General features: G+C 54.5%; 1 protein-coding gene across 4 annotated transcripts in view; it reads right to left on the reverse strand.

Moving 5' to 3' along the window:
- CAMKK2 (calcium/calmodulin dependent protein kinase kinase 2) overlaps positions 1-22,833 on the reverse strand; it is a 39,672-nt gene extending 16,839 nt beyond the window's left edge. For 2 of the 4 annotated variants that reach the window (XM_030887473.2, XM_004709588.2), the window contains exons 1-8: positions 14,478-14,619; positions 8,173-8,640; positions 7,543-7,590; positions 6,835-6,888; positions 6,263-6,314; positions 5,060-5,193; positions 4,106-4,142; positions 15-36 (exon numbers count right to left, since the gene is read on the reverse strand). In XM_030887473.2, coding sequence (XP_030743333.1) covers positions 15-36; positions 4,106-4,142; positions 5,060-5,193; positions 6,263-6,314; positions 6,835-6,888; positions 7,543-7,590; positions 8,173-8,577 — 752 coding nt within the window. In that variant the 5' untranslated portion in view covers positions 8,578-8,640; positions 14,478-14,619. Of the gene's footprint in view, positions 1-14; positions 37-4,105; positions 4,143-5,059; positions 5,194-6,262; positions 6,315-6,834; positions 6,889-7,542; positions 7,591-8,172; positions 8,641-14,477; positions 14,622-22,770 lie in introns of those variants that run through there. The other 2 variants (XM_045296749.1, XM_045296750.1) reach the window with 2 other exon arrangements.
- Positions 22,834-23,490: the final 657 nt, after the last annotated feature.

A 23,490-nucleotide genomic window follows, 5' to 3' on the forward strand; every position in this document is an offset into this window, starting at 1 on the left:
AGCTGGACACTCACCCTTGGTTGACCAGCTCGAATACTGTAAGGGAAGAAGGGGTAAACCGTCACATTGGGAGGAGAGGCTCCATCTGCCTTTCCTCCTCACCCCCTCCCCTCCTCCACCTCTAGCAACAGCGAGCAACACAGAACGCAGTATGTAGGGCCAGGGAGAGGAAAAGATACTCAGAGCCAAGGCGGCAAAGGTAGGAGGCCCCGACATTCCTGGGACCCAGTCTGGCTTCACCTCGAGCCCCCAACTGGACACAAACAGGATGGTGGGAAGAGGAGAGGGGCAGGTGAGCAGGAAAGGGCACTGGAAGAAAGAACGGGAGAGTGGGAGGAGGGCACGACGACTATTGGAGTCTGGAGGCAGAATCTCCCCTTAGGAAAGCCCCCCTCTTGCTCTTGCCTCAAGCGAGTGCTCGGTCACAGAACACAAGGCGGGGGAGGGAGGTCCCACGTGTTGGCCACACCACAAGTCACACCAGAGATTCCAGGCACCATGACTGATGCTACGGAATGTCCCTCAGCCAGACCCAGCTCCTGGGCCACCTGATGCCACCCAACAGGTCACAGCGGCACAGCCGCCCACATGTCTCCCGACTTCGGGCCCAAGAAGCTCATGATGGGGGCCTTCCTGGTCCAAGAAACAGCTAGAACAGGTCCATCACCCCCTTCTGCATTCTCAACACTTCCAGACCCTGCCAGGCCACGGCTGAGTGCTGCTGCGGACAGGACTCGTGCTCCTCGGCCTCTGGCCCCAACCAAGACCTGGAGTTAGAGATGGGGGGCGGGACAGGGCTTCCCCACCACCTTAAAGATCACCTCAACCATGCCCCCTACCCCCCACCAACCCACACACAAACGCAAACCCCTTCAGGGCTCACAGCACAGAGAGATTTCATGCCATGACAGCTGCTTACAGGGACACCACCCCCACCTCCTACCAAGTGCCGGAATAAGCTGTGTTCAGGGAAAGGGCTGGGGTTTTTTTTTCGTTGAGGTGAAATTCACCTAACATAAATTAGGGGTTTGGCAACAAGCACGTCAGTGGGGTTGGGTACATCCACGGTGTGCAGCAATCACCGCTCCAAAACAGCAGCAGCAGCAGCAATGGAGAGTCTGCCCCATCAGGCAGTCGCCTCCCACTCCTCCTGCCCCAGTGCTGGCAACCACTCATCTCCGCTGTCTCTAGGCATGTGTCTCTCCCAGATAGTCCATAGAAGCAGAAGCAGACGCTGTGGTGTTCCTTCGGTGTCTGCTTTCTCCCACTTCGCAGGCTGTGCATGGATGAGAACTTCACTCTGTTTCAAGCTAAGACTCTATTGAGCCCTAGTGGTATAGTTTGTTACTAATTCGCTAGCTGCAAGGTTAGCAGTTCACACCCATTGGCTGCTCCTTGGGAGAAGGATGAGGCTGTCTGACCCTGTGAAGATTCAGTTCTACTTGGTCCTATGGGGCCGCTGAGTCAGGATCAATGGGATGGTGGTGGGTTTCATTTTTTTCGGGTAGACATACCACGTTTTGTTTAGCCGCCCATCAGTTCATGGGCATTTGGGCTGCTTCTATTTTATTACTGTGACTAGTACCACCATGAACAAGTACGTAGATGCATTTGTTTCATTATCTGTTTTCAACTCTTTCGAGTATATAATGAGCAGAATTACTGAGTCATATGGTCAGGACTTTAAACCAGTACTAACTAAATCCGTTATAGCCAAGGGAACAAAACTGTCTAAATAATTTTAGAAATGTGGATGAAGCAGGGGAAAAGTCAGAATGGGAAAGAGCAGGGTTGAAGTTCTGGAGTGGGAGGAGCCTAGTTCCGGAGACTGGATGATTACCAGGAGCTACACGTGCAAAGCAATACATGATCGGCCACTATTTTTGTGTCGGACACCATTGTTGACAACTCTCTTGGTTAGGAGGCTTGGTTGCTATCCCACGCACACACTGCCCTTGTTTTCTAAGAGGGAGGATTAAGTTCCTGGTAGGGCTTGGACCCAGAAATTTCATCCACGTTTTACAAATCCGGGTCTGCTCCGGTACTGTTTCATGGGCCATGTCTGAACCCGGAAGAACGAGGTTGAAGCCCCAGATACGACACAGCTGCTTGAATTCCTTCTGCTGGAATAAACTGGGAACATAAACCTATAATTAACCAAAACCACTGCCAGAGTCACTCTGAGTTTTGAAAGCCATAAATTTTCACAGGAGCAGCCAGCCTCGTCTTTCTCCCTGGCAGTGACTAATGGGTTTGAACCACTGACCTTGTGGTTCCCGGCACAGAGTGTAGCCCACTATGCCATCAGGGTTCCTTAAGCTGTACTCCAGGAAGTGAAAAATCCTACAGTTGATTTCAAAGCCCCATGGAGAATGACTTGGGAGTTGCCTGTTGGGTCTGAAACCACTGAAAGGAGCATTAAGGTGCCCCAGGACCACTGAGTGGAGTCCAGGTCGTAGGGACCCTGTTGGGCAGGACAGACCTCCTCCAGGGGGTCTCTGAGGCTGTACGTCCTTATGGAAACAGACTGCCTCACGTTTCTCCCAAGGAGCAGCCCACCACTTAACCCACCGTGCCACCAAGGCTCCTGAGTAGCGTGGACACCAAAGAGTTGTGTAACGCTCTCTCAGGGCTATCTTAGGGTGCCTGAAGGAGGGAGCCCATCCTTCCAGAAAAGGCCAGAGGTTCTGACCAGACAAAGAACTTAACTCCACAAGCCTTCAAAATAAGAATAATAATCAGGGAGACGAGCCGTTGCTCCAGGCCGTGGTCTTCGGTAGAAAAGGCTGCGTGCCGGAGGTGGGGCAGGCTCCAGCCTTTCTTACCTTGGTTATTCATGCCTCCACTCGTGAAAGCAGTGGCGGGGACTCCTGTGCCTGCCTCCCGCCTCCCACGATCGTCGGTGAATCAGGAGGAGGGAAGCAATCTGTTTTAAGTGGGACCCTTTCCAGTCACTCAAGAGCCAACTGCTCTCCAGGATGGGAGTGGTCAGAGACTCACCCGCAAGAAATGTAAGCTTTCCCCCTTTTGAGGCTGGTCGGTGGTGACAGGACCCTTCCGGGTAGTTAGCAACCAGCGCTTCCACATGACCGTGTTTGTCCTTCTCACGCACGAAGAGCGGTGGATGCAAAGTGAAAGCTAACGGTGCCTGGGTCTTCAAAGCCGCTGAAATCACGGAGCCAGAATGAGCGTGGCTCCTGGAGGCACCATCACCCAGAGACGTTAAAAACATCTGTCCTTTGTAAAGCTATTTGAGGAACTCTTTTTTTTTTTTTTTAAATCATTCTCAAAACTCTCCAACAGCTCCTGGATGGAGTTGAGCAACGTCCCTTCAAAAGTCATGTGCACCTTGAACCTGTGGAGGTGATCTTTGCAGGGAGAACTGAGTTAAGATGAGGTCATTCTGATGTGTGTGTTTGGGGGCTGGGGGGCGTGGCTACAGCCAACGAGGAGAGGAGAGACAGGTAAGATGGTCAAGTAGAGACAGACAGAGATGAGAGTGGTGCTGCCCCAAGCCGAGGAAGCCTGAGCGCCACCAAGAACCAGGAGAAACACGAAAGGGGCCTCTTTAAGAGCCTTCAGAGAGCCAAAGCCTGGCTGACACCCTCAATTTGGACTTCTGGCCTCAAGGACTGGAAAGAATCCGTCTCTGGAGAGAATCCATCTCGGTGGTTTTAAGCCAGCTACTCCACCCCCCCTCTCTCTCACACACACACACACATACACACTCCTCTCTCACACTCATTCTTTGTAGAGCAGCCCTAGGAAGTTAAAACACATCTTTCTGTTCCAACTAGAATATCAGCTTCCTGAGAGCTGGGGCTTGCTCTTTCTTACCCACCAGTGCACCCTCAGTGCCTAGAAGGGTGGCTCACATGTACAAGGTACTCGATAATATTTGAAAATTAATAAACAGGAGGCCCAGATTAAACAAAAACCCCCCTTCCATTTCCTGCTTCAAACCAGGGCTCTGGTCTCTGGGGCATCCCCATGGGGATCCAGCAGGACACAGGGAGGGAAGGGCTGGAGGAGGTGGCTACCTCAAGGACCCTGGGCTTGGGTCCCCACGGGTGGCTAAGAGTGGACAGAAGGGCAGAGCTCTTACCCATATACAGATGGTCCTCATTGGGGTCATCCAGGACCTGTCGGCAGACATGGGGAACAGGCAGGCAGAGACAAGGAGGGAGAGAGAGCGTGGTGAGAGGGGGAGAGGCAGCTCCCTGACACCACGGTCCAGAGCCCTGTGTTCCCATGTTAGGAGGACGGGAAAGGGAAACATGACCTAGAGTCTGGGATCCAAATGGCCACCTGGGAAACAAGCACCTCCTCGCCCCCATCTTTAAGACCCCTGAATCCCCAGAAAGGAGGTCACAAAAAGGGAGGTGCCAGGAGCAGTGGCCCTGGAAGCCGATTCTGACTCCCGGCTTTTCAGAATAGAACTGCGCTCCATGGAGTTCCCGGGGCTGATCTTGCTGGAGTGGTGCACCAGGCATTTCTTCCAAGGTGCCTTTGGGTGCACGCCCCCCTTTCACCTCGTCAATTAGCAGCTGAGTGTGTCAGTTATGTGCACCACCCAGGGACACAGGGCACCTGGTGGGACTCGGAGGAAAAGAGTGTTAGCCCTGTAGGCAGGCTCATGCCTGTCGGCTGGGGAGAGGGAGGAAGCAGGGGCCCCTGCGGCCAGAGGCTTCCTGCCCTTGCAACAGGGCAAGGTGACAGTCAAAGCCTGAGCGAGCCTGCTGAGGGGGCTGTTTGTTTAGCGGGAAGAGAATAAGCCCTGAAGGAAGACAGAAAGGGTGAAGGGCAGGCCACGCATTCCTCTAGCCTCAACGTCTGCCCCTCTGAAATGGGGATCACGAAGGAGGGCCCAGGAGGGGTGAGGCCTACAGGAAGTCACAGGGAGTGAGAAGGGCCTAGAGCCCCAGCTAGTCCCACTTGGCCCTGCTCCTGGCGGGTGGCTATGTACTTGGCTTTTCCTGGGGTCCGGGCACCAGCCTCTGGGAGGAGCCAAGCCTGGGCAAGGGCATCAGCCTTCCTCCCCCGGCCTTGGGCTGCTCACCTCCACCAGCTTCACCACGTTGGGGTGGTCGAGCTTCTTGAGGATGGCGATTTCCTGGTACACCTGCTCAATGGGGCCCCGGGGCTGGATGCAGCCCCCTGGGGTCGGCCGGGTGCCTCGGGGAGGGGGCCGGCCTGGAGGAGACATGGAAATTTCCATAGGAAAAAAAAAAAGATTTTCTTTTTTTGAGATATAATGCACATATCATCATGATGATACATTTTAGTTTATTCACAAGGCTGGACATTCATCACCATTATCTACTTCCAGAACACGTTGTCACGGTAAGAAGACACTTTGTACCCACTGGCAGTCAGTCCATATCCCCTCCACCCCAGGCCCTCGTAATTGCTCATCTATCTGGACATTCCATAAGGAGCCCTGGAGGTGTGGAGGGTCAGGCGTTGGCCTGCTGGCCACAAGGTTGGTGGTTCACACCCACCAGCCACTCCGTGGGCGAAAGATGAGGCTGTCTGCTCCCACAAGACAGCTGCAGTGTCAGAAAGCTTCCTGAGGGTCCCTGTGCATGGGAGCCACTCCATGACAGGGGATGTGTTTTGGTTTGAACATGTCCTATCATGGAGTCAGCTGGGGTTCCCCCGGGGTCATCCCATGTGTCACTCCTTTGTATTGAAGGTAAAAAAATACACTGATCTCAACGTGATCCTGACTCATGGCGCTCCTGTGGAGGGGTGCTGAGACTGTAACTCTCTATGGGAGCAGAGCGCCTCATCTGTCTCCCACTGACTTTGAGGTCAGTAGCCCAAAGCTTGCCCCACGGCCCCACCAGGGGTCTTCTTTTTACAGCGGACTAATACCGCACCGTGTGGACAGACCGTGTCTAATTCTTTAGGTGATGGGCAGTTGGCTCTTCTGGCTCTGCTCCTGTGAACCAGCATGTACACATTTCGGAGCGGAACTGCAGGGGCAGGTAGAAATGTGTATGTTTTGAGGAACTGCCGGGCTATTCTCCTCTATTGGATATTTTTACTGGAAGCCTGTACGAGCTCCAAGAAGTATCGTAAGAGGAAAATGGATTGAGGATGTCAGCAGGGCCCAGTGCTATCGTGGGGGTATCCACCCACAGCGCTCTCCTGCCAGCCACCCAGCACAAGGTCTCCAGGGGTCACCATTTAGTGGGCTCTGCCCTGTCTTCCCCAGGATCCTGCCCCAAGAACCAAGGCCCCGGCCCCCCAGACTCACGCGGAAAGCCTGCCTGCCGGATCAGCTTCTTCTTGGACAGCACCTTCATTGCCTGTGGGAGAAAAGTCCCCGTACTTGGGTTAGCAGAGTGAGGAAGACAAGGCAGGGGCAGGTTCCCCAATCCTGTGGTGCCCACCTGGGGCAATACGGGGAGCTGGTAAGGCCCTCAGAGCTGTAGAGATGTGAGTGTGAGGGGATGGCTGCCTGGTTTACACCTGGCTTACAAACTGAGGTTACATCAATGCCTTAGGTTACAGAGCAGAGCCAGGATCTGAACCCTCTTCCGACCGACTGAGGTCTGAGGGCAGTGTACCCCCCACACATATACATACACTGTGCTCCAACTGTCGGGGATGGAGACACCACACAGCCCAGTGGGCATACGATGTGTTTGCTTCATCTCCCCATTTCCCACCTGCCGAGGGAACACCTCTTCCTCCGAGCTACCACACACAAGGACTGGCAATAGGACAAGACCACGGCTAGGACAGCCTTCCCCGAAGCCGAGGGCTGGGAAGGAGGCTTTTTCTCTGGGCTGAATGGGGCGGGGTGGGGTGAATAGGGCGACTCACATAGTAGGTGTTATCGTTTTCGTTGTAGGCCAACTTGACCACGCCGTAGGAGCCCTAGATGAAGGGAAATGCCCATGATATGCTAGCTACGCGTTAAGGTCTGCAAAATGAGGACAGCCCACCCCCACCCCCATACGGGTGCTAACCGGAGCCCACTGGCCAGGGCTGGCCTGCACTGGTGTTTGGCTGGACTCGCAAAGTTTGGACAAAGTCCGAATTAGTTGCCCAGATTGAACAACAGGAAGATTTCATTAAAAAAATAATAAATAAATCTGGATTCCCAGCTCCTTTAAGTAAAACAGCAAGAACTGGTGCTAGAGATCCCTGGCTTCCAGTGGGTAAAACCGTTTGCCACAGACTTTACCACTCCCTATCGCCTTACCGCAGCCTGCTACCGCGCTTCCTGTGACTCACTGGTCTACACGGGCCCTTGAATTTTTGTCCCCTTCCTGTCCTGATACTGCCCACTGGGGAAGTATCCCCTTGGGGAAGAAAAATCAACCGGTCACCGTGGTGGGGATACAGCCATCATCATGGGGACACGCAATTTCCCTGGAAGCTGGATTTTAGAAGTCAAACAAAACCACCACCAGGCCAGGACCAAGCTCTCCTACGCCGGCCCAGGGGCTCCTCCCCAACGCTTGCCAGGTCCCCTCCTTAGGCATCCCAGGTGGGTGTGGAAAGCAGTCAGGGCCCTAGGATAGCTACCTTTCCAATTTCATCCTTCAGCGTGTACTGATTCAGCTGCACGCAGTCCTGGGAGAAGGCGGAGGAGACATGGGGACAAGGCAGCATGAGTTAGCAGCGAGTGAGCGAAACCGAGAACACCCTTAGTCCCCGAGAATCCGACTCGGGTGCCCCCTCCCCACCCCACCCGGGCGCTCAGTCTCCTAGCTTCTAAGGTCAATGGTTCTGCTTCTTTGTTCCTTGTGTTCACAACGTGAACACCTTTCAAAGAGATCCTTTTACTCTGGTAAGACATGCCCGGGAGTGAGCCCGTCAACGAGGGCCATGTGTCAGCCGCCGTGGTCCTGCGTAGCCACACCCACTGTGCAGCACTGACTGCTAGTTCCAGAACATTCTTCTCAATGCAGACCACCCTCCATTCAGCAGTGACTGCTGTCTCCCAGGCTTCCCCATCGAGCCCCGGTTTGTCTCCTGGTCCCTACTCTGTGCCACTGTTTCCTGGGGGTCACCACCCTGCTCAATCGTTGTACCAGATTCCTTTCACGGGGTCCACTCCTGGAGAGCCCAGCTTCCTAAGGAACCATGCGGGGGGCGGGGGCCCAGGGGGAGACAAGGGTGGGCCTGGGGACCCGACGTGGTGGGCTCATGCACCTGCATGCCCGTGATAGAGACGTGGTGGGACTCCACGGTGGGCCTGCGAGGCGGCCGGGGCGAGGACTGTGGGGATCCCGCGGGCGAGTGGGGCAGCACTGGGCAGACGCAGCGCCCATTCATGTCCAAGTTGCCGCTGGCTGCCAGGCCGCCCTGAGACCGTTCCTGCAGGGACAGCTTGCGGGTGGCGAGCTGGGGCCTGGGGGCCTGGAGGGGTGGCTCTCGGTCACACTCGGTGACCACGATGAAGGACTCCATGCCCAGGCGCAGGCTCAAGGTCGAGAGGCCCTGAAGAGCCTCACAGGACTTCTGGGCTTCCCTGCTGCCGTCGCCACCCCCGCCCCCCAGCTCATCCTGGGGGGCGGCCTGGTCTTCACTGGGCTGGCTAGAGATGCATGATGACATGGTGTGCTCAAAGACCTCATCCAACACACGGGGGCACTCCCGTCTGCATGATCACAGGACCACCTGCAGAGAGAAGAGTCACTCACTAGGCTCAGGGGCAGGGGTGACAGGAGCCCCTTTCCCCTTGGCTGTTTGACACCCGACCGAAAAAAATCTTGTAAACCATGATGTGATTTGACCCCAAGTCTCTACAATACTATACTCTGCATATCCTTTCTCTTAAGAGACACCCTCCCACGCCCCCCAATCCGCTCTCTCTGCTTCACACCCTATCGAGGATTCTGAACACAAGTGCCTAGAACACAGACAAGAAAAATGAGGCTCACGGGCAAGAGATGACAGCCTGGGAAGCTCTCTGGGGCCTGTCCTACTGTGTCCTACAGGGCTATTCTGAGTCAGAATTAACTCAGCAGTAATGGGTTTGGTTTGTGAATCTTCATGGAAACAGACCGCAGGCCTTTCTTCCACGGCACTGCTGGGTGGATCTGGAAACCAACCTTTGGTTAGTGGTTTGTAGCCACCTCCCAGGACAGCCAAATGCCTGTAGACACCAAGTATAAGCAACCATAGCTCTCCGGCAGGCCCTACCGAGGGCCAGCTACTCCCAGCTCAAGCCAACTGCTGTGAAGCAAGGGATGGGGTAGGATCTCCTGACCCTCACATTTCCCCTCCGAAGAGACCCCCACTCTGAGATATCAGACGTATCTCCTGATTTTTAAACTAGTAAGTATTCCTTCTTCCACTGCCTGTCAGGGTTCCCTCCTGTGGTGGCCTGTGTGTTGCTGTGACGGTAGGAGTCATGCCGCCTGCACCACAGGGGTCTCCCCGGGCGGAGAGGTCTCGGTGGAGCTTCCAGACAAAGACAGACTAGGGAGAAAGACCTGAACACTAGTCAGTGAAGCACCCCTGGATCCCAGGAGAACATCATGCTCTGACCCCTTTATGTCAGAGAAGGCATCCAAGATCCACCCGGCTCCCAACAGCCGACGCAAACACAGCAACACATGTGGAAATGGGGCCACACAACATTTGTTCAGTGCCCCATAGTCACCATGGGTTGGGGCCAACTCAACAAGAATGATCAATTATTTCAAATACCGTGGCCTGTACCAGCAGACCAGTAAGACGGGGAGTCCCTTACCTCCGCAGGGACACAGGCAGGGCAGTCCAGTTTACAAAGCCTCGACCACACACCAGCACAACCACACCACCCCGAGGTCGTTGGTTTGCTTACTGCCACCAGGCTAAAGCAGGGAAACTGAGGCTCGACAGGGCAAAAAGGGGCTTGTCTAAGGTCCGCCTGTCCAAAGCCAATCCGTCCAGCAGTCCAGGTACGTGGCTAGCCCTCAGGTCAGTGGTTCTCCACCAAGGAGTGAGGGCTCAGGAGTCTCGTGCGAGGAAAGCTCTCCACCACCACTACCACCACCACCACACACACACACACACACACACTCTCTCTCTCTCTCTCTAAGGATGTATGAGGGGGGCTTCAAAATGTTCGTGGGAAAATGGAATACAAAAATCAACACGTCTGTGGGGTAACAGAATGAACGAAATGGAATTTTCCCACACGTATTTTGAAGTCCCCTGTCTGCACCAGGGGTGTCGATGATGTCTGAAAGCCAGGCTGGAGGCACAGCTGTGAATCAAATGCTTCCCTATGTCTGCTGGCACCACCACCAGACGGCAAGCAAAACGATGGGTTACCAAAGACTGACAGCCAACCAGTCTGGCAGCCCTCAGAAAGCCCAAGGTAGAATTGCCATAGAACGCAGCAATTCCACTCCTGGGCAGTGACCCCTGGGGACTGAAATCGTCTGCCCACAGAGACACAGGCACATGAGTGCCTCTAGCAGGATCCGTCCTAACAGCTGAGAAGCAGAAAGAACCCCAAATGTTCATCAGCAGACAGGCGGATCCGCCCCCCGTGTGGGTTGTTCACAGAGGGGAGAAGGGGTCAGTCGGAGACCCGGGCCCGCTGACCCCTGCGAGGACACGGATGGACCTCGAAGATTTGCTGCTGAGGAAAAGAAGCCAGTTACAGAAGGCCACCCGTGGCCTTCCTCCACTTCTGTGACAAGCCCAGAACGGGCAAGACTGCAGAGGCTGAGCGAAGAGTGGTGGCCGCCAGGGGTTGGGGAGCAACCGCTGTCTTGCAGGGATGACAGTGTTCTGAGCGACATTGAGGTGGTGGCTGCACACCTTGGCCGAGGCAGGAAATGCCAGGGAATTGCACCCTTTCACGTGAGGCCTGCTTTGATTCAAGAAATAACTTCCTCCCTCTCTCAGACATACGGGGAACTGCAGGCTCCTGAGTTTCACAAATCCTTCTCAAACAATGTCATGGAGGCTCCAGGAGTGCAGGGAGCCCACCGAGGCAGCAGAGGGTGAAGTCTCCACGCTGACCAAGAAGGGCTCTCGCCGGTGCCAAGAAAACACTGGGCACCACACGGTAAAGATTCCAGGACTGGACAGAGTGACATCTCTAGATACCGCTGGGTGGGAGAGGGGGTAGGGAAAGGAGGGAAAAAAAGTCTGATGGGAGCAGAAAGCTGGCACCCACTGGGAACCCGGTCTAAGGAGTGCCCAATGGCCAGAAAGACCTCCTGAAAGTGACCCCACCCCCCAGCCCTGGGTGCATGACCACATATGTCAAGGCAGAGGAACGTGCGAGGACACCGGTCACAGGAGGCGGTCAATGGACACGCTGCTCAAGGTCACCCATTGGAATGCGGTTGCTGGGCACCTCAGGGCCCCTTCAAACTCGGGGTGACCCCAGGAGAACTGCCCCACAGGGTTTCCTGAAGCCGTCGTCATTACAGGATGTCATTTTTCCGCCAGGGAGTCACTCAGTGGGTTCGAACCGCTAACCTTGAGGGCAAGCAGCTGAGCGCTGAACCACTTTGCCACAAGGCTGCTTTCCTAGCAGAAAGGATCGTCGTGACAGCACTCAGGTGTCCAGGTCTCTGGCAATGGGGAAGAGGCCCCCCTCCAGCACGGCTGGTGGGAAAAGATCTGGAAGCACCCGAGGGTGGGAAGTGTGTATGATAACAAAGCCTGCGTGCCCACATCCTCTGATTTAGCAACGTCGTACCTTGCTATTTATTCAACTGGACCAGCTAACGCGGGACGACAAGGATGTATGTACAAGATAATTCCAGTGGCGTGGTTTCCAATAATCGTTCCCTGGGGACTGAATAAACAAAATGAAGTACATCCGCCTGGGAGAAAAAGATGCATTTGTTTACAGAGCCAGGCAGCCCTCTGTGTCCTAATATGAATTAGCTCCCAGGCATCTGGCCTCCCCAGTGGCCTGATCTTCCTCCCTGAGCTGCCCCTGCCAGGGTGGCAGGAGTCCCTAAAAAGACAGCCTGGCCTGGCCGTGCCTGAGGAACAGTCAATGGATGAGTCTCTCTTGCCAACGGAAAAGCAATTGCTTATCGATTTCGATGGCAGACCAAGGACACCAGGCCAAATGCCCCGGAAAAGCAGTCTCCTTGGCCAGCTGGTGTCTGGCCAAGTCCCCTCTGCTCTTGGCCTCTGAGGTCTGGGGAGGTGGCTGGGTCTCAGGCCCAAGTACCCAGCCTCTGCTACACAGGCCCTTTAAAACCAGCCCAGAATCCTCTGACCGCTAGTGTTTGGAAGGCTAATTTAAGGTTCCAATCCAGAAGGAGTTGGTCAATGCTGAAACCAACAAGCACACCCCCCCACACACCCCCAAAAAACCAAACCCTTCACAGAAGTACCATCTTTTACGGAGCAGCAATGACAAACATCCACATGAACCCCAACAGTGTGAACAGCAATGGGGTAAACCGCTCAGCCCGCTGCAAGGAGGCTGCATGGGCAGGGGTGTCTCTGCTGAGTTGAATCTTCCTCAAGACACCAGGAGTCCAGAGCCCAATACCCCAAGCCCCAGCCCCAGGTCCTTTGGCGTGAAGTCTGAGCAGAGCCCCACCACGCCTCCACAGCACCCCCATCGAGCTCCCCTCCCCTGTCAGAGGGAGCCTAAACAGATGGGAACCACCAGACCCTTCCTGGAGCAGATGGGCGGGCTCAGGGCCAGGGTGCAGGAAGGGCTCCTTCCCCTGCCAGGAAGCCAAGTGACACAGCCCTCTAGGAAACTGCTCGATGTTTCCTGGGGGCCGCTTCCGCCGGCACCTGCCCCCCCAAATGGCCAGCTCCTGGCCAAAGCCACCCTCAGGAGCAGCACTGAAGCACGAGGCTTTGGGTGTGCCAAGGTCCCCTGAGGTTGCCTTGTCCCAGGCAGCATGGGGCAACAAAGGGGCCCGAAATAGCTCCAAGAATCCCTGCCGAGGCTGGAAAACGGGGCTCTGCTAGTCATTTCCTTTCCCTCTTCCCAGGGGGAAACTGAGGCCCAGGCAGGCCCTAAAAGACATGCCTCTGTTCTTTCCGCGACTCATTATTAGAGACCTACTGTGTGCTAGGCTGAGCTGGAGGGGCATGGAGGGCTGGCTGGTTGGATAGGGGCTGGTGGAACCCCTGGGACTCTGGCCTTAATGTCACTCTTTGGGTCTGTAACTTAACTCATGCCCACGGCTCAACTTCCAGCCAAACAATTGAAAGGCCTATAAGGGGAACAGTAACACCAGGGAGGTATGTACACCTTAGAGGAGCCCACCGTCTAAGATAAAAAGGGCAGCCTTTACCCAGGGGCAAAGTACAGAGGGTCAGCAGAGGAGGAGGGAGGGAAACAGGAAACCCAGGGGGAAGTGGGGTAATTCACGCCCCACTGTGGGGACTGCGAACAATGAAAAGAAACAAGCAAAAGGTGAATGAACTGCTGCCTTTTCTGCTCTATAAATCTTCCCCTGATTTACAACTTTTGAAAATGTATGCACACACATACGTGTGTATGTGCAAAAAAGAAAAAAAAGGGGGGGGGTAGATGTGCGACCCAGGTTTTTTTCCATCGGGAATTCTGGGACTTGGAGAAGAATGTCTCTCCTGCTGATGAACTTGAGGGAAAGTACTCGCGTGTACCTACCAGGGACTGGGAGGAGGCTGTCTCGGATTGAAGCCACCACAGGCCGAGAGGAGGCAACCGAGGTGAAGGTCTCACAGACATAGATGCTGCGCCTGGATCCAGCCGTGGGTCCCACCGGGGCCACTACCTTCCCTTTTAGTCTTAAGCCAGTTCACCATCGGTTTTCTGTCACCTACAACCACGGGTTCTGAATGGCAGACGAGGTGAAGATGACTGAGAGGAAGCCTCCTCCACCAAGCTCCCGGCCAGAGGTTTAGTCCCCTACTGCCGAAGGCTCCCGTGCAAGCCACGCTGCCCACCACGGCCCCTGACAAATGGGTAGCCTTCACCCTGACGGGCAGGCACAAGCTAGCACTTTGAAAGCCTTTTCCCCTAACAGGAGAGAAAAGGAAATCCAGGCTGGGGAGGGACACCCTGGTAGGGAAGAAACTGACAAGAGGAGCATCTACTAGTAGGTGGGGGGACAGAGAGCTAGCAAGAACGTGTACAACAAGGAGCAGCATGTTCTACAGTTGATTGTGGTGATGACTGCACGGCTCTTCTTTAAGATTTAAAACACTGAATTGTATGGCATGTAAATGATGTCAATGAAACTGTTAAAATGAAATGAAAGGTTAAAATGAGGTGGCATACCTTGAATCTGGCTTGGTTTGACCGAAAAAAATGTGGGGGAAGCCACTAGGATGCTAGCTCCTATTGCTGAAGGCCTGGCGTCAGGAGACCCTAGTCGTCACCTCTTCCTGTCTTGGAACACTGAGCAGTTCCAGTTGCACTAACTGTGCAACAGAAGCCTAGTGACAGTAGGAGGGCTCCGCCAACCCACAACCAGAGGTCCAAACCAAATACCAAACTCTGTCATCAGCCAACTCACAGCGACCCTGTAAAGGCAGACCTGCTCCAGTGGGATTCCCGGACTGTAACTCTTGACGGGAGTAGACAGCTCCATCTTCCTCCAACTCGGAACCATGGTGCCTCCAGGTTCAGGCTTTGTAGGCCATTGGGATTTCTGTTACAGCTACTCAATCCTGTCTGTGCGTGAAAAGTCAACACTAGTTAAAACAATAGGTTGTTACATGGAGGTGGCCAATCAAGCTCGCCCTACAAACGAAAAGACGGAAATAGACAAAAAAACAAATCTACAACTAGGAGCTGTGGCTACATTCCTCTCTGATGGAGACATGGTCAAGGCCAGTCTTTTCAGGGCTTACCCATATCAGGGACTCTTCTAAGCACGCGACAGGTACAATAACCTCAGTTAAGCAGGTCCTGCTAGGATCTGTCTCACCAGTTAGGAAACTGAGGCACAGAGCACCCGAGTGACTTGTGCAGGACCGCACAACTTGCCCACCATGTGGGCAAGGAAACAACTTGCGTTCAGAGGGTAGTTTCCTCAAGAGAACAAGGTGATTAGGATTCCGCTCTCTACCAGACCCTGAACCTTCCCTAGCGGTGCAACCTTGGGAAGCGGTACAAAGCTAAACGTGCTGGGGCGTGCACACAGACTCACAGACCTGTGCTGTTGCCAAAAGGGGCTCCAGAGGTTCTCAATTCAGGCCGCTCAATTTGCCTGCATTTAGTGATAACAGTAGTTTTTATTGATCTTCCTCAACATCTTATGTCCAGAGAGGTCTCCTTCACAGAATCACACTCAGAACTTCAGATCCTGGCTTACCAACCGGTGTCCTAAGAACGCACGCACACTGATGCAGCTGTCCTGGCTCACCTGGGAGTAGCTGCAGACACGCTGAGGTTAAGAGACCTCACCCAGCAGGTTGGTGGCTGAGCAGGGACTAGAACCAGGTATCCTGGGTCCTACCGCCCACCCCGTGCTCATCCCTCTAGCCCTCCACATGACTTCTCCATGGAGGAACCACACCTCAGTCTGGCTATTTGGCCATCCTTAACTGTCTGATACCTTCTTGGATGGCTCTTGCTACTTTGTGGGGACATATCTGAGCAAGGCTTCCAGGTACCTGGCTACCCAGCCTGGAAAGGAGCGAGGGAAAGAGAGAATGTGGGTTACACAGGTGTATCTACAGGTATGGGAGGAGGGTCGGAAACATCAACTACCTGGCTCCCACGACTCCACGCCCGCACCTCCTCCCCCTTCCCTGCCGTTAGGAGGTGATGCTGGGTTGAACTCCCCTCCCTTGAGCACCAGCACACAGCAACACCAGCTGAGGGGGCCAAGTCTCACACCTGGACCCGCCCCACTCAGCACCCAGCAGGGAGGACGATCAGGACCAGCCTATGTAAAAACAGAAGGCAACACCCAGTATCCCTTTAAGAACCCCAAAGGAAGCCTGTCTTGCGCTCACCCGCTGCCCACCCCTCCCCACCCAAAGAGCTGGTTCCTCATTGAACTTCTCCATCTACAAGCTGATCTGGGCACCGCCAGCCAGGCCCCTTCCTTGCCCACTCGGGTCCTCCCCATGCTGTCCCATGGGCAGGGGCCAAGCCCTGGGACCTCTGGCCTGTCTCCTCATTTCCTCAGGGTCCCCATCCACCCCAGGGCTCCAGGTTGGAATGTGTCCTTTTATCTCTGCCACTGCCATCCTCACCACTATTTCCAGAAGCCGTAAGATAAAAAAAGGCAACATAAAAATAGTTGTTGGGCAGCTCTCCGTGGGGGTGGGGGTGGGCGCACAGTGGAATGTGAGAGCGCTTCTCCTCCTCCTGTGAAGGGCCAGGAAGCCTCTGCCTCCGGCCCCTCCGGACTCCCTGACATCCCATCTGGAGGCCGGGAGTTCTGGGGGAGTCCCAGTATCCTAGGGCTGCTTGTCAGGGGTTGAGAGCATGCTGACTGAAGTTTCTGGGGCCAGAGCTCAGTTGGAGCCCTGTCTCCACCCTCTCCTGGACTCCTGCCAGCCGGCCCCAAAGGCAACAAAACTTGGGCTTCCCCCTAAATGTCTCCGAATTGGGAAAATGATTCAGAAGGCAAGACCACAAAACAACCAAAAACTGGCAGCTGGCAGAACTCAGGCCCCATTTTAGTCCCTGGTGTGCACACACACACCATACACACCCGCTCGCAGGCCCTTGAGGGCCCAAAGGACTCCCCAACCCCCCACGCCCCACCCTGCACTGGTTTGACTTCTCTTGAGGATGGTGTCCAGTCAGGGGAGAAAGAGAAAAATTAAGAAGAAACATGAATTCAAACGCATTGATGTTACCAAATGACACACCTGAAACTGTTGACTTGGCACGTGTTGGGCCACATACATTTTTATACCCACCACCAAACACACACACACACACACAGAAGGTGGGGGGCGGAGGGGCATGAGCTTCTCCTTCAGACAGGAGAACCACTGGAAAACTATTTTCCAGTCACGAGCTCCTAAAGGGGGGCAGGGCTGCAAGGAAAGAGGCTTCACAGGCCAGCGAAGGGGGGGAGGGGGGGCTGGGTCAGAGCAAGGTGTTTGTTCTTTTTTTTTTTTTAATGAAAAACGCCTCCCAGGGAGCTGTGGACAAGGGGAAGTGTATTTTTGTGTGCATAAAAACAGGAGAGATGCATTTCAGTTACGTGGTTAGCTGTCCTTCAGTTGGCCCTGACCCATAGTGCATGGCACGGGAATTGAACCCAGGGAATTGCACAGGAGGAGAGCGTTCTACCACAAAGCCACCCCTGGGCCCAGGAGCTTTCTGTTGTCTGGTGCTGTTCAACTCAATTTCAAGCCACGGCAACCCCCACAAGGCTGCGGCGAGCTGTCCTGTAAGGCTTTCTAGGCTGTAATCTTTTTTGTTTCCCCTCCCTAAGCAGTAACCTTTATGAAGGCAGCTCTCCAGAAAGTTCTGCTATGGAGCCCCTCCAAAAAAAGCCAAACAAAACCTTCACTGCCATTGAGTTGATGCCGACTCACAGTGACCCTACAGAACTGTAGAACAGGGTAGAACTGCCTCGGTAGAGTTGTTGGAAGCCCCGTCTTTCTCCCACGGAGCAGCTGGTGGTTTTGAACTACTGACCTTGTGGATCGCAGCCCAACGAGTAACCACTATGCCACCAGGAGTGGCATCCCTGGTAGGTTCAAACCACCAGCCTTTCTGCCAGCAACCAAGTACTTAACTGTTGTGCCACCAGGGTGTATTACTATTATTATGGTAAAGAATATATAACAAACTAGGTGCCATTTCAACATTTCTCACAGGTACCACTTGACAGACTACCCATCCCGTGGAACGGTTTGACTCCCTGCGACCCTACGGGACAGAACAAGCTGTGAATCTTCCTCCCGCTGAGCAACTGGTGGGTTCAAACCGCTCACATTCTGGTCAGCAGTCCAGCGCTAAACCCACGGTGCCACCAGGGAGCCTGATGTACAATTTAGTCGTATCGGGTTGTACAGCCGTTAACATGATCATTTCCAAGTTTGTCCATCACGCTGGACAGAAAAGCTCTGTTCATCACTGGGCTCAGCAGTAAGACCCATGGAACGAAGCAACGAACACGGAAATTCAGAGAACGCCGGCCCAGTGCGAAGAGCACAACCACCGTGACTGAACCAGATGCATATACAAGCCGGGAGTGGGGGCCTGTTTGGCCGTGTGCGCGCTCACTAAAAATACCAGACACGAATGTTTTTTATCGCACCCACGCATGACCCCAAGACCAGAACTAGCTGGTGCTCAGCTACCACTACTGACGGCTCTGAAAAGGTGCCCACAAGAAGGTGCTGGCTCAAGGGGGAGGAAAATGTGGAACAAAGCCCATATTATGAGAGACCAGGCTTACCGGTCAGACAGATGGCTGGGACCCCCTACACGGTGGCCCTTTGCACCATCAGGTGCAGATCTGGAACGGAAGTCAGCCCATGTTAGAAGGCAGCAATCGTCCAAGGGCAAAGCGCAGAGGGAGAAGACAGGAGGAGGACAGGCAGGGAGGAAGGGGGATCAGTGACGGTCCATTGAGGGGACTGTAATGCAGTTGAAACAAAATGTATATGAACCGTTGGAAGGAAAACTGGCGGTCTGCGCTGTAAACCCTTCACCCAGCTCACACCAACAAGTTAAAATCGACCTTTTTAAAACGCCAGCTGGCCACGTGCAGACCACAATCTCCCCTCCGGCCCCCGGTGTGTGCACGGAGCTCCTCTGGGTTGGTGCTCTGCCCACGTCCCCCTGGCCATTCCTGGAACAGACCTCCAAGCACCCAGGTGGCTCCGAGTGGCCGCGGGGCTGCAGCCGGGGCTGTGTGGTGATGCTGGCACTCCTCTGCAGATTGACTTCCCTGGACGGAGCCTCACAAACCCAGGGGGGACCTGTGAGAGCTGGCCCTCAGGCACTGCCTGGCTCTGCCATTTTCCACAGCTGACCAAAGGTGGGTACTCCCTAAAACCTAGGCTCAGGAAGCTGCCCTCCAGATGATTTCTAGAACCATCGGTCCACTGCAAGATCCTGCTGTTGGAGTGACCTTATCCAGGTACCTAACGGGGAAGGACTCTTGAGAAAACCCACTGCCACAGAGCCGAGTCGATTCCCAGGCAGCTGGACCCTGCCTCCCGCTGAGACCAGGTAACCGGCTCCAGAGGGTTTCGAAGGCTGTCAACTTCACGTTGAGGAATGAGGTGCACCTGAGCCAAGGCACGAGATTCACCGTCCCTCCGGATGCAGGTGAGAGTTGGATAACGAATTTAGAAGCCCATGCATTTGAATGCACGCTGTCGAGGATGGATGCTCAGGGTACCCCAGACTGCCTGAAGAACAAACACGTCTGTCTAGGAAGAAATACAGCCGATGTGCTTCGTGGAGGCGAGGCTAGGGCGACTTTATCTCACCGACTTTGGACATGTCAGGAGAAGCCAGTCTCTGGAAAAGAACATCCCGTCTCGCAAAGTGGAAGGTCGGTGGAGAGGAAGCCACTCAGCAAGACAAACTGACACAGGGGCCGCAACAACGGGTGCCAAGATAAAAATGACTGTGAGGGTGCGGCAGGGCGGGGCCGTGTTTTACTCTGTGGTGCGCAGGGTGACTCGGACGGAAACCCTTCAGCAGCATCTGCAGATGACCACGACGATGACCATGATCTGGACGGGCTGACCCTGTTTTTTCTGTGGAGCAGCTGGGGGCTCAAACTACCGACCACGCTACTAACACACTGCACCCCCAAGTGTCCCACTAGGAAAGCAGGAACACCTGAGGTGGGGAAACCATCAGGACATGGCCTTCTGACTCAAAGGAAACTCTGAGCGGCATCTGCCCCCCCCCACCCCCCTCCTCGTCACCGGAATCCGGGAGGGAAATGGGAACCAGATGCTTCCAGCAGCTGTCGGGAGAAGGCATATGCTGGGAGAGGAAGAAGGTTCTGGATGACCCTGCACGAGTGACCTAGCGCCTCTCTGGGCCCTTCTATCAAATAAATGGGTTCATCCTTGGGTAAAGGATGACTTTGTGGACCAAGTTAAAATTGGAGTCCCAATGCTGTGGAAATCGTTGGCCTGCTCCTCACAGTCTCTTCAACCTTGCCAGAGAGATGCCCTCACATCCACCAGCTGTGGACGCCCCCCAAAACTAAAGTTCTGGGACACCCCCCCAAAAAAAAACCCAAGTTTCCAGAAGGAAAATTCGATCCCTGACAAAATCCTAAGGGTGGGACCTTGGTGACTGCAGAAAAGGCCATCTACCCAATCCACCCGCCCAAGCCCCTGCTCAACGCCATCCCAGCTCTGCTTCTTAACCTGTCCTTCAAGGCGCAGCCCAAGCAGACACCTTCTCCAGGCAACCTCCCAGAGTCACGCAGCCAAACCGATCTTCTCAGAACCCCCGCTACATTTGTCTTGCCCCAGGCTGCTGTTGAGCCTCAACCACACTCACTGCCACTGAGCCAAGGCCAACTCGTTGAGACCCCAGAAGGTCAAGTAGAACTCTCTTTGAGTTTCAGAGACTTTAAATCTTTTCAGGAGCAGGCAGCCTCATCTTTCTCCAGTGGAGCAGCTAGTGGATTCGAACTGCTGACCTGGCTGGCGGATAGCAGCTTGATGATTTGCTAGCAGCTGGTGGATTTGAACTCGACCTGGTGGATAGCACCCACTACGCCACCAGGGCTCCTTCAGCTGGCAATGAGGGCATGGCAAATTGTTTGGGTATGGACCTGGCCTGTTAGTGGGACAATCGGTGTCCCTGGCTCCTGCCCACCACAAGCCAGGAACTCAGCAGAGTCTTGACAACCAGAGTCGCCCCCACACTTTTCCAAAAACTCCTCAGGAGAGAGGCCCGCCCCTGATGAGAACTACTGCACAGTGATTAAGGAATATATTTGGTTCCCAGCCACTAACGACCCGAGGGCAGAGACAAGTCCCAGTCCCTCTGCTCCAGCACCTCAGAGACCCTCGGAGCTCACGTCCTCTGATGGAGCCAAGCTCCCGAACAGGCAGTAAAGTTCAGAGTCCAGCCATGTAACCCTGAGCACGTTCCCGAACCGGTCTATAAAATGGGTTGGCTGGCAGCACCACGTCGGAGCTGTAACGAGCCTCAGTTCCCTCATCTCTAGAATGGGAATGAAAATCTCTGCCTCATAAGGGTTTTGTTACTGTTGTTGTTTATCCTGTAATTGCTGAGAACTGACATAGCAAAGCACACACTTACCAACACTTCCTGCCTGTACAGTCCGGCCGCTGTGATGACATTCTTCATGTTGCACAAACATCCCTTCCCCACTGTCCCCTCATTATCTTTCAGTTTGATCCCAGATACCAAACCATCCATCCTGACTCTTAGCGACCCCTATTTGATGGAGTAGAGCTGCCCTACAGGGCTGCCTGAGCTATGATCTTTACAGAAGAAGACTGCAACATCGTTCTCCCACGGAGCCACTGATGGGCTTGAACTGCCAACGTTCAGCTTTACCACAACACCCGACACGAGGGCCCCTTTGCTCCCACACAGATAACCCTCGGGGCAGACGATAATGCGCAAGGCAGACATTCATTACGAGTTATGCTGAATTACCATTAGGCTTTAAGAAGACTTCCAGGGAGTGTTTTGGGGTTTAGCTTGAAAGATGCTCTCAGGGAATAGTGCCTGTGATTCTCCCCTCTCCATTTCTCCACAAAGTCTGGAGTCTATGAAATTTTGAATTCCTCTGCATTCCTCCCCGCTTTGACTAGATTTGATCTACACTACAGCATCGTCGCTCAGTGTCCGGTCACAGCAGCCAGGCACCATCTACTTCTTCTGGTACAAGAGGTACTTGTTCATGGAGGCAATTAGCAACACATTCCTCCTCCTCCTCCTGTTGTTCCAGGCAAGTAAGAGTCCAAAGATTGTGCCTTGGGTGACCTCTTGCCAGCTTTTAATATGGCAGAAGGTCTTGCTAGGTATTAACAAAACAATGCAAGCAGAAATAGCACAGTACCTAGTACACAGCAATCAGAAATCAAACCACTTCCATCAAGCTTGTTGCAAATCATAGCGACCCTATAGGGCAGAGTAGAACTGTTCCCTCGGATTGCTGGATGCAGCAGGTGTGTTCCAATCCAACCGTGCCACCAGGGCTCCTTAGTTCCTTGCAAGAACTCAATAAATGTTAGCCACGAACAATTAACATGCTCGGCTGCTAACGGAAAGGCTGAAGGTTTGACTGTATCCAGAGGTGCTTAGGAAGAAAGGCCTGGCAATCTACTGAAAAATCATCTACTGAAAATGGTACGGAGCTCAGTCCTACTCTGGCACACATGGGTCGAGATGATTCAACGGCACTGTGCCTGCTGTTACTACCAGTCCAAGTTGGGAGTTCATCAAATGCCTGTTCTTTTTTAGCATAAAAATATGCTGACCCCTTATCACCAATGGCTGCTCCAGAATTTCTATGTCAGGGAGAGGGATTTCAAACAGCAGTCTGAGTGGAAGCTGCATTTCTGTAACATGCATGCTTGTTCTTAAAATGCACCTTTGTAGGAGAATGAGGCTACCACGCTGCAAATGCTGTCTCCCCCTATGGAATCAAGAATTACCCTCTTCTCTGACCCCTAGGGATTGCTGGAGGTGGGGGGGCTGTTAAAACAGCACTGCCCAAGTCGTGAGCACTGCCAGTGTTCAGGGGACAAGAAGTTTGGGATTCCTGGAACCACCAGGCTGAGGAATATAAGAGTAGCCTCTAAGGAGAGGGACAGGCAGGTCCCACCCCAGGACACAGCAGGTGCCTCTTCTGCTGATGCCACCCAGATGGCTCTAAGCCAGCCAGCCCTCACCTTCTGCAGGAGCTGGAGTAGGTGCAACCTCTGTAGAGCCAAGTGCAAGCAGCCAGGGCAGGGGGCTGGGCTGTGAAAACATCTACTTCCCAAACTGGGCAGTGCACGGGGTAGGAGCCAGGGATAGCTCCAGGCTGGTGCAGGCGACAGCTGGGCACAGGCACCCACCGAGACCCAACAGGGCTGGGCCCCGAATTCTGGAGTCAGGCAGGGTAGGGTGCCTACCTCTGCATTCCCGACAGGCTGCAGCCCCAGGTGATTTAGGTCAGAAAGGACCCAGGCGGGCAACTCAGGCTGCGAGCCTGAGAGCTAGGGAGAACGGAGGGTCAGCAGAGACCATACCCCTCCCCTTCCCTCCCCTCCGCCCCCCCACTCCCCCAGTTCCGACAACTGCAGGTCTAAGGTTCCGCCGCCTGGAATCCTACCCACAGGGGCCTGGGTTTGCCCCCAGGACAAGGTGCGGGTGGGAGGGCATCTCCCCAGTGTTAGGTGTCCGCACCTGTCACACAAGAAGGGGTGGGCCTAGTCTGCCTCCCACATCCTTCCCTGCCCTGGCCCCAATGACAACGGTTCCAAACTCGGGGACCGCTCCTGTCACTCAAACCGGGCGCGGCCCAGGCTTAGAGGCCATGCCGAGGTCCACAGTGCTGCAGGGACGCGGGGGAAGGGGCTCCCGGGGCCGCGTCCCCCCTCCCCACGTGGCGGGGCGTGGGGCGGCGC

This window comes from Echinops telfairi, unplaced genomic scaffold, assembly GCF_000313985.2.
Source record: "Echinops telfairi isolate 266 unplaced genomic scaffold, ASM31398v2 ScPeMD7_7412;HRSCAF=8450, whole genome shotgun sequence".
In the NCBI taxonomy this organism is placed as follows: Eukaryota; Metazoa; Chordata; class Mammalia; order Afrosoricida; family Tenrecidae; genus Echinops; species Echinops telfairi.